General features: G+C 32.3%; 2 protein-coding genes across 4 annotated transcripts; both read right to left on the reverse strand.

The window, feature by feature from the left end:
• Window positions 1–1723: 1723 nt before the first annotated feature.
• LOC123686055 (sodium/potassium-transporting ATPase subunit beta-1-interacting protein 2) lies at window positions 1724–4377 on the reverse strand. The gene is made up of 6 exons (XM_045626010.1): window positions 3804–4377; window positions 3612–3749; window positions 3448–3531; window positions 3210–3395; window positions 3091–3154; window positions 1724–3006 (listed from the first exon to the last, which is right to left on the reverse strand). The coding sequence occupies exons 1-6, from the start codon at window positions 3855–3857 to the stop codon at window positions 2336–2338; spliced, it is 1197 nt and encodes a 398-aa protein (XP_045481966.1). The 5' UTR covers window positions 3858–4377; the 3' UTR covers window positions 1724–2335.
• A 3257-nt stretch (window positions 4378–7634) lies between these two features.
• LOC123686384 lies at window positions 7635–10855 on the reverse strand. Of its 3 annotated transcripts, none has more exons than XM_045626466.1 (3): window positions 10832–10855; window positions 9109–9463; window positions 7635–9032 (listed from the first exon to the last, which is right to left on the reverse strand). In XM_045626466.1, the coding sequence occupies exons 2-3, from the start codon at window positions 9382–9384 to the stop codon at window positions 7731–7733; spliced, it is 1578 nt and encodes a 525-aa protein (XP_045482422.1). In that variant the 5' UTR covers window positions 9385–9463; window positions 10832–10855; the 3' UTR covers window positions 7635–7730. The 3 variants fall into 3 exon arrangements, with proteins under 3 accessions (XP_045482422.1, XP_045482423.1, XP_045482421.1); XM_045626467.1 differs by lacking the exon at window positions 10832–10855 and adding an exon at window positions 9782–9983 and having other exon boundaries at window positions 9112–9463; XM_045626465.1 differs by lacking the exon at window positions 10832–10855 and adding an exon at window positions 9782–9982.
• Between the last annotated feature and the right edge of the window lie 44 nt (window positions 10856–10899).

Below are 10899 nucleotides of genomic sequence, written 5' to 3' on the forward strand. Positions count from 1 at the left end.
CTCCTTCCTATACCTACAAACAATCACCTCGATGTCTATATTTTTTAATCTCGGGTAAAAAATAGTCTCAAACTATAAGATTCGACTCCAGAAACTTGAAATTTTCAGGGTAGATTCGGATCTCGAGTGCTTCGGCAAAATCTTACTATAAAAGGGTTCCCTAATTTTTATCTGCTGATAATTTAAAAACTATACGCATCAGTCGATCCAAATGAAATTTAGCGTCTAGCTGTGAAATAAAAATTTCAAGCCTAAACTAAGCAATTGTTTTGATCGTTTCACCAGAATCGAAGAAAAATTAGATATGGGACTAGTTTTTTAACTCTCTGCTTGGGGGTAACTATTAACTAAATAAAATATTTCAAATACCATTTCCTATACAGTAAAGCAATTCTGAACTGATGTGTATTTTTCCTGTGAAAAGTAGAAGAACGATAACCCAAATGAGGATAGGCTGTGTTACAGCTATGATAATTATCGATAAATGTTAACAAATCATGGTAATTTTCATAATTGAAGGGATTTCGTAATACTTATTTTAGAAAATACCTATAACTATCTACTATTGAATATTCTTGGATTAGGTATTGTATTCTCGATCCTTTCTCCTTTCACCTAGATCCATTGAAGCATCAGCGAGACTTATATTCATCTTGTTTAAACATTTAACTCAAAAGCCAATAAAATTATTATTTACAAAATCCTTGAGCTCTTTGGAAAATGTTTATGCAAATAGGAAGATCATATAAATGATAATGTAACTTTTCGTTAAGATGTTCGGTAATATATTCAAACATAAACTACTCGATTTCGCTAACAGGTAATTGGTATTTAATTCATTTCATTTTGGAATGTTATTTGAAAGAATAATTACATAAGGATCGAAGAAAAATCTGCTAAGATGCTTCCACGTCCTTCAACTCAACGAAATAGACAAGATTCTCAAGATCTGAAGAGATGGCCAACACACTTTCCAGAAGAGAAGCAACAAACTCCTTCCATTAGTCCAGAACCTTTCAGTGGTATAGGCGAATATACCTACAAGAAAGAGTTTCAGGAAAGGAAAACACTTTGGCGGAATCTTCCTGGGTTGGATCATTTGAAAAGTTTCTTAGAAACTGCGAGATCTAAGAAGTATCTGGATCTTAGCCAAAATATGCTACACCTCCTTAATGGATTCTTTACAGGGCATTTGTCAAATGTAGGACGCTTCATGTGCAGAAAGTCTGCAATGAATTCTGTTTGAGGAAATTCATCATAATGTTTTACATTGAGTAGACTTGAATTACTCAAAATATTACAATCAGCAAACTAGTAGAGCACCCCCCCTAAAAGTCACTGTCTTTGTGAAGAAATGCAAATTACCAAAATTAATGAAAGGTAGGTATGCAATGGAAAATGGATTTTTTTTTATTCAGGCTCTTCTATTTTATCCTCCACTATGAAGAAGTTTCAGTAAGTGATTTTAAACCAATCTGTATGAATTAAAAAACCGTTATAAACAAAACGAACAATATTTGTGCAAATATCTTCCTTTGAGTATGCGGATTTTCAAATTGAAATTAAAGATATTTCTGAAATTACCTCAAATAATTTTTTGAAATCTACTAATTTCTGTCTTATTCGTTTTGGTTATTTATATCACTCTGATGAAAGTTATTTTAGCATAATTTCAATACTAGAAACATTTATAAACTCGAATCATGGTAATTGAAAAAACATGAAAGAATCTCAAACTTTAATTGTAGTCAGTATAAACATTTAAAAAAATATATACTTCACAAATGCTTCAGTCATTATAATAAAAAAAAATTATAATTTCTAATTTTATTCTGTCAGTTTCATTCTAAGGAATCTCATTCAGTTATTTGTGAAAATCATGATTCTTCAATAGCACTATTTAAATATTCTGTGCTTTTTGTATTTAACCATATTTTCATCGATATGAATGGGATCCTTTGGAAAAAAATAATATTTCTGTTAAAAAAATATATACATAGTCTGGGCAAATATAATAAGGAAATGACTTTTTTTCTTTGAAAAAACGTAGCTATCCAATTATAACTAACCATGAAAAATATTACATCTAATTATTGTCATCAGTTAAAACAATAACCATAATGAAAACATTCATTTATCTAAAAATATGGTGCTCATAAAATATTTCACTTTAAATCCTTTTATCAAAAATAATATTCTTTTCAATTTGCTTATATTACTCATTATTTGTATTTTCTTCTCTTCCTCACTTTCAAAAAGTCCACCTGAGAAAGAATCTACATGGCAATGATGCAAATATAAATAAATAATTATGTAGAATAAACAACATGCAATATCACATTGTTGTCTCAGAATCGTTTGAGTAAATCCTTTGGGAGTATGCAGGTGGTCCATTATTGAGAAACATAGGGCTGTTTCGTATCTTTTGCTTTTTTTGAGGAACCTGCGGTGTAGCATGGCTATGTTGGTAAGGATTTGTGTTTGTATAGTTAAAATCACGGGTGCCATGAAAATTCGAGTAACTAGATCTCACTGAAGCTGGTCTACCAGTGTAAAGTTCATCAAGATCGTCCATTTTGTTGAGGGATTGGGTAGAAGATTGTTGATATGTTAAATTCGCATGACTATAAGCACCCAGATTATTGTCAGATACATGCAAAGGCGCTGGAACTGGAGGTTCCAAACGCTGGGACCGTTCAAAAGTTGATAAGGATTTTTGTTGCTCCATAAGATAATTTATGGGGTTTTGAAGTGATCTTCTTGAGCTCCTAGTCGAAGATCGTGACCCAGAATGTCGCTTACTGGTGGTGCTGTTTCTAGTTGATGACCCTCTGGTCATCACACTTCTCCTCTTCACTTTTCTAGGGGTCATTGGTTTAGGAGACATTGCTGGTTGTAAATGGTTAAAATCCTGACTATAGTCATCATGTCGATTATCCAAATCTGTACTAAATTCAATGGAATAAAGTGATGTCCGATTTCTTTTTCTGGAACTTTTGTCCGAAACTGAAACATAAATTGAATTAGTTGTAAAATCCAAACAATCACATTTATAATAATAAACTAAAATTCCTCATAGTTTAAACTCACATGAATCATCTTCATCACTGGAAATTATTCTGATTAAATTAATTCCAAAAAGAATTCCAAGAACCTGAAAAAAAGTATTTTCAACACTATGCAACAAGTACGATAAAAACGTTTCTTACGACAAGAACAATTTGTAGGCTGCACTGAAATACTTCTACATCTACGTAATTAAAGAGACAATTTTCTACTTCAGGTGGACTCTCAATTTCAGGACTTGATTCTGGTCCCATTCTTGTTTTACATTGTGGTCCTTCAGTCCTCCACCAGCTTTCACTATTACTATCTAACTTCAGTACCTTGTTGGTCTAAAACATAATTTTATAATATGGTATTTTATAAGGTTTAGCGGAAAAGTACCTTGTGATCCAGATCTCCTAGATCCAAATATAAACAGATAATGAATACATTCCACACAATCCATATTACTTGCCAAAAAAGATACTGAAAATGTTTTATATTTTAAATTTTTGAATAAAATAATTATCAACAAGACATCATTTATATATTTCAAAATCACTCACAGATAAAATATATTTTGCACGGTTCTGGTAGCCTCCAAAAAATCCCAGAATAATAAATATTATTTCAAAAAAGTTCACTAAGATGGGTATCCACAGAAATCCAAGGAAGTCGAAGACTTGCTTTTGTACAACTGCAATCTATTCAACAAAAACTATCAATCTAAAACATTTAATATATTAAAGTTGACATACCGTTTGTATCAAACATGTTGAAAGAAAAATGTAACGTCTGATGTGAAATCCCATATCATTGAAAATTTTAACATAACTTCTAACAAACTCCCATGTCGTTATTGAAAAATAATAATTGTTCACTATGAAATCCCAGAACTGAAAATTTCCATCATTATTGACAATTTTCGTTTTTATTCTTCCATTTTCAAAGGGAGGTTTTACAAACAAGTATATTTTTTTTCAAAAAAACTGCAAGCACTTCTCGGATTTTCGGAATTTACGAGTTCCTTGTTTATGTACGGCTTCAATATCTTGTATGTGATTTGTTTACTTTCTGAACTTTCTGAACAAGTGCTATCCGTCATCTTCTGTCAAAAGTAAAACCAAAGAATACTATCAAAGACAAAATAAAAATCAAAGGTAGGTAATTGAGCGATTACAAACGTTAACAATCATCTTGTTTTCGGTTTCTTCGAAGTCGATCTCAATCAAAAACTTTTTGTGGCGAGAAAATATCGAAGGTCATAGTTGGAGAAAAAATCGACCGATCTAATTCAAACATTTCATGATCCCCTAAAATTATCCATAAAATATGAGAAAAAAGCCTTATGCAGAACTGGTGACAATTGAATTAATAAATAATAATGCTATTTTTTCACAAAAAAAAACAAATTTAAAACAGTATGCAATGTGGCTACAAGCTATCTATCCGCATTTCACTGAACTAACAATTTGTACGGCCCCACTCGTATAGAATCCTGTGATGGGTACCTCCTCACCTAAACCGGGTTTGAGTTACTCTTCCTAGATGGCACTATTGAAGCCCAAAAAATAATTCGATTTTGAAAATTTTACTGAGAGAGTTTATGGCCGGATTTGCTTCCAAATTTGATATCATGAGGAAATCTTGATGAATATCATCGATTTGCCATCAGGTAATTTCTAGGAGGACTGTGAAACGATATCCAGCAATTTGTGGAATTTAATTTTTTGAAAAAAAAATTTGGCCACGGAGGACTTTCAAAATTTGATATGAAGGAGAATTTTCGATTCTAAATACTCACTTATTCTTGTTTTGTATGGTTAAGTTGATAAAATCTCAATATTAAATATAAAATGACTTGTATATTACTCATTACATTACAACTTTCAGCTTCAAGTAGCGATGATTGTTAATTAATTAATTTGAATTCTGGCTAAGCCGGTGACAGTTATGGAACATTATATAACTCATCATTACTCCTAGCCTCTCTTCCGCTTGTGTAGAAGATTCTTGGATGTTTCTCAAAAGGTGTGGTCCTCACCATCTTCGTAGAGGTGGAAGGACATGGACATATCTCATGAATTACCATAGTTCTTCCTAAATTCTAAATATAAATATTGGTTGACTCCCCGTAATTGAGTTGTAATTGAGAATATTTTTCAATGAAAACTTTTCGGCCTTACCCCATTTCGAATTTTATGTCGCATCCGAGATAGATTTCCTGAAAATTTACACTTTTGGACAAGTATTTAATTCAATTATTCTGGATTTTCATGTTTATCCATTTTCATGTCTTTCCAAATTAAAAATAACTAGTCGGCCCCCGTATATTATTTTAGATGAAAACTTTTCGGCCAACCCACATGACACATTGCATTTCACATCGCATCCGAGAACATGCGATCGCAGCGCCAAATTTTCAGTTCATTTTGTCTAACTTTTGCGGAAAAAGGCTGAACTAACGCAAGAATCACCTACTAAATTGATGCCTTGAAAATTTCATGGGTATAGACCTAGGAAATTTTTCGAATATTTTGAATTTTTTTTTTCTGGTAGATAACGATATTATTTTGGAATATGCGGACATGAAGTAATTTCATTTTATTCAATTGAATTGGAATGTCAATTTTCCTCAAAAGGGGATTCGTCTCTCTCCATTCGAATTTTTGAGGAAAATCGATAATCCAATTCAATTGAATAAAATGAAATTACTTCATGCCGCATATTCCAAAATAATATCGTAATCTACCAGAAAAAAAAATTCAAAATATTCGAAAAATTTCCTAGGTCTCTAGACCCATGAAATTTTCAAGGCATCAATTTAGTAGGTGATTCTTGCGTTAGTTCAGCCTTTTTCCGCAAAAGTTAGACAAAATGAACTGAAAATTTGGCGCTGCGATCGCTTGTTCTCGGATGCAACAAAAATTTCGAAATGTGAAAAATATATGGGTTGGCCGAAAAGTTTTCATCTGAAAATAATATACGGGGGCCAACTAGTTATTTTTAATTTGGAAATATTGATGTCATCATGAAGATGATGAGCATGAAATGAAAATCCAAGAATAATAAAGATGGTGAGGACAAAACCTTTTGAGAAACATCCAAGGATGTTCTCTGTTCCTCACTAGAGCAAGAGAGACCAAGAATAATGTTGAGACATGAAATTATCCATAACTGACATCGCAAGGTTACAACAACTAATACCACTTTAGGAAACTGCACTGCCTGAATTCAAAGTAAATACTTATTAATCAACGCTACTTGAAGCTGAAAGTTGTAATGTAATGAGTAATATACAAGTCATTTTATCTTCAATATTGAGATTTTATCAATTTAACCATACAAAACAAGAATAAGTGAGTATTTAGAATCGAAAATTCTCCTTCATATCAAATTTTGAAAGTCCTCCGTGGCCAAATTTTTTTTTTTTAAAAATTCAATAGTGCCATCTAGGAAGAGTAACTCAAACCCGGTTTAGGTGAGGAGGTACCCATCACAGGATTCTATACGAGTGGGGCCGTACAAATTGTTAGTTCAGTGAAATGCGGATAGATGGCTTGTAGCCACATACTGTTTTAAATTTGGTTTTTTTGTGAAAAAATAGCATTATTATTTATTAATTCAATTGTCACCAGTTCTACATAAGGCGTTGATCTCATATTTTATGGATTATTTTAGGGGATCATGAAATGTTTGAATTAGATCGGTCGATTTTTTCTCCAACTATGACCTTCGATATTTTCTCGCCACAAAAAGTTTTTGATTGAGATCGACTTCAAAGAAACCGAAAACAAGATGATTGTAAACGTTTGTAATCGCTCAGTTACCTGTTTTACGAATTATAATCTCTGAATGGCATATTGGGGATTCAATTCTTGTACCAATTGCCTTTTATAGAGATGTAGCTTTAAATCTTAGTGCAAAATTCATGGTATATTTTTTTTAATGAGCTCATTCAGTTTTCTTTATCATAATCTACTTTGAATTGATTTCATCAACTGAAATGTAAATTTCTCCCTCAGTACGCAATCGTTAACACTAGCTCCTGGGTCATATTCCCAAGTTTAGCATTCTAACAACCGAAATTTTTTCATTATTTTGGCCCAAAATTGATCAGAATTCAAACACCAGATATTCAATTTCGACAAAATCAATGCCATCGACATCTGATTAAAATTAAGCAAAAACGAATTCAATATTCTCATAAATATTGTTGACAATTATAGTTCGTACGTATATTTAAAATGTTTTGATTGTGGCTAATGATCAAAGCAGACAATGCCATCACACTAAAGAAAAATGATCAGTAATTGAATTGTGACTTGAGAGTTATTTCATTTAAATTGCTCATTTTCTTTGAATAACAAAACCATCAAATTTGGGCATATATAGAAATCCACCCAAAATCGAAAAATTATCTTGGTAGACTGATAGCTACGTTAGCTTCTGTAGTGTAAAATACTTTCAATCTTGATAATTAATTATTTAGATAGAAATTACTACATTTTTTTAATTCAATTGAATCTTCTTCTAAGTAATGAATAGAGAATTGTAATGCATTAAGAACGTGATTGAAACAAAACTGATATGTTGATGTTAGGTATATTTAGATGAATAATTACAACAATAATACATAAAATTCAATATTTACAATAAAATAAATTAATGGGGGTAAAAAAATTTCACATTCTATTGAAAGTATATGGAGTGTGGTGTTGAGAATTTGCCATGGTGGTGACGATATTACCCTGTTCATTGATGACATAACCAGTATTAGTCAACTGATAAGAAAATGTACTTGCTGTTGTGTGATTGGTATTTTGTTCTGTGGAAATATTATTATTAGGAATCAATGCTGGAACTGGTGTAACCAAAAATGCTTGTTGATGATGTTGCGTTGCAGAACCATCGTTTGGAGCAACAACTAAGGGGATCACCTGCTGAATATCCTCATTTATGATACATTTACGAAGCTGTTGCTCCCGAGGAATTTCAATGGTTTGCTGTTTTAGCATTGAATGTTGTGTATGAATCTGTTGAGATTGATTCTGCTGCGTTTGGTTTTGCTGATTGCTTGAAGAATTCAAAGAAGGTTTAGGTTCAACTTTACAAAATTTGACATGAGGGAATTGCTCTTTCATGAAATGACGGAAAGTAGAATAGCCCATAAGTTTAGTGCCAGGGTCCAAAATTTGGCTATATTCTTTATAAGCATCATGCAAGTTCTTCCTTGTAACATCCCATGGCAGCTGTATCGGTTGTTTTGTGTTAACAATATCACGATCTCCAGTATGCTGCTCCAAATACTGTTTGAGAAAGTCAGTGGCATGTCTATAAATATTCAAAGGAAAAGTATTGTGTGGCTTCTTTCCATGATTGCCATGGATTCTGGGAGCTACTCCATGAGTCATTACATGTTTTCTTATTCGTTTGAGTTGATAGTGCGTACAATTTTCTAAATACAAGAAAGCATCCAAGCAAACTCTTCTTCCTTGGTAAACATACTGAGCTCTCAATCGCCTCCTTTCTTTATGCCTAACTGTAGTATCTGGATTTGCCAGACATGCCATTGTAACACCCATCAAATACATGTCATGTTCACCCTTAGTTAACTCAGCTATATTCAGTCTATGTCTGTATACATTATCTGGATTCAAGCCCCTAAAACAGCTTTCATCTTGACATTCACATCCTCTTTTAAACCTTTCCTTTACTTGGGCAGAGCTTTCTTCCAGTTGTGTAGGGTCATCATCAACTGAATCTATAGGTTCGGCCTTCTTCTTTTTTTTCACTGGTGATTTTTTATTATTCACTTTGGGAGAAGTTTTAGTCTTCACATTGGAACCACAGATTTGATTTTGAATTTTAGATGAATGAGTTTCGATGTTCTCATCATCTTCAATAACTTGTGTCGTAGTATAAATAGTATTCACATTATACTTATGCTCTGGCTCCACTTGTAAGGCTGCACCTTCCCATATGACCTAAAAAAAAAAGCAGGAGTTGAAGCAACAACTTTCAGTTATATATTAGTCGATTTTAAAAGGAATAAGGTACAACTACCTGATGATCATCCATTGTGTGGGTAAAATGACTGTTCGCATCAATAGTGGAAAATAAAGAATGGGTACCCAATTGTACAGGTGTATGCCATTGAAGAGTTGCTTCATTTTCTCCATTTTCATTAGATTTTTGTTGACTGTGTTGATATGAGTTCTGGGGTGAATCATTACTGTCTCCACCATCCACTATGTCCACTTTATTCTCAATACGTTCAACAGACAATAAAGAGTGAAGAACTTCGCTAGCTTCTTTTTCTGCAGCAACTTGAGCCATATTATTTGACTGTTATCAGCAATTTTATTATATATATTCAATATTTGTTTTCATTTCTCTGCACAGGAAACACATTGTTCTGTAATAATAATGATTGATTTCATAAACATCAAACAGCAAGATTCTAGTATGAATTGATTCATTATTTTTTATTATAGCCACTCTTTAAGAAGTGCTAATCAATTACGTTGATAAATATGTATAAAACGTAACAAAACAATAGATTTAAATTTTTGACATAAGGAATCCAAACATAAACAGAAATATTCTGGAATTCAAGCTGTGCGAAAAGAGTCTTTAAGACATAGCAAAAAGGTTCATAATCGCTTGTACGTATTAGAATCACACAAATCTAGTCCGTATTGGCATCCATTAATGTCGCATCAAACAAACATACCTTTTCTCTGAATTTATCAGTATAACCTGACTAAAACAATGTTCAATTCAATGTCATTCATGAGTATCATCGGATAATGAAAGAATTACTTCAATTCGAGTGTATACAATTTCTTGAAACATCCAATAAAATCGAATGTCTCACAACAACAAAAATCGCCATCACAGAGTATTTACATCAACACTCTACTCAGAAGCCAATGTGCCATTTTCGAATGTCAATGCGCAACCATTGATTCATATTCTATGGTCATGAAAAATTTTGAAAAATATACGTCGAAACACCAACAGAATACGAAGAAACTATCAATAAAACATTTATTGAGTAATAAATAATTTCAATTGGGGCAATAAAATAAATAGAGATTCCCCGCCCTTATAATCGTATAGAATGTTGTGGAGTCAAATTCTTCTACCTATCTTTGTTGTTATGATTTGAGGAAAGGCCCCAAGAAATTAAAGCAGGTATTTTGAAATAGAGCTTCTTATTCAACTGTATAGACTTGGTATTGCTTGGGACTTAAACTCAACAGTTCTACTTAAAAAAAAAGAGGTGTTTTATTTTAACTAGTACTAAAAACTAGAAATTTTCAAAAGTCAAGTGCTTTTGAGCCATCGTCCATTCATGCGCCAATTGCACTTATATACAGAGTTTATGTAATCTCCAAGCGTGCAATTGATGTTTGAATGAAATAGAGCTGAAAAGCTCCTGTCTTTTCACTTCAGTTCTTTCATATTTTTTTTTAATATTTTGTTGGTGTTTTTTGTGATTTTTTTATTTTCATTTTTTCTTCGAATTTTTAATAATTAGCTTGCTATTTCTGAAAGGAACATTCGAACATGAGGTAAGATATGGCCAAGAATATATAATATACGACTAAAGCATTGTTGTTGACACTTTTATAGACTAATTTTATTCAAATATTATTACCGAGCAAGGTTGAATTGTCTAAAATTTAATTTCAATCCAGATTCCCATGACCGTAGACAATAATTTCTTGAACGTTAGCACGTTATTTTGATAACCAAAGAACGAATACACATATCTTACTTTCTCCAGTCGCTATCTCCGTTGTTTTTTAAATATGTAACTCCTTATCTTACGATTCGCACCAAACC

Source organism: Harmonia axyridis, chromosome X (genome assembly GCF_914767665.1).
Source record: "Harmonia axyridis chromosome X, icHarAxyr1.1, whole genome shotgun sequence".
Classification (NCBI taxonomy): domain Eukaryota; kingdom Metazoa; phylum Arthropoda; class Insecta; order Coleoptera; family Coccinellidae; genus Harmonia; species Harmonia axyridis.

Bases quoted from the DNA above. Each gene is read 5' to 3' on its own strand.
- LOC123686055 (XM_045626010.1), bottom strand. From the start codon at position 3,857: ATGGGATTTCACATCAGACGTTACATTTTTCTTTCAACATGTTTGATA. The intron at 3,396-3,447 runs GTACTTTTCCGC...ATTATGTTTTAG, and splicing joins TAGGAGATCTGGATCACAAG to ACCAACAAGGTACTGAAGTT. The intron at 3,007-3,090 runs GTGAGTTTAAAC...TTTATGTTTCAG, and splicing joins CAGTGATGAAGATGATTCAT to TTTCGGACAAAAGTTCCAGA.
- LOC123686384 (XM_045626466.1), bottom strand. From the start codon at position 9,384: ATGGCTCAAGTTGCTGCAGAAAAAGAAGCTAGCGAAGTTCTTCACTCT. The intron at 9,033-9,108 runs GTTGTACCTTAT...TTTTTTTTTTAG, and splicing joins CAATGGATGATCATCAGGTA to GTCATATGGGAAGGTGCAGC.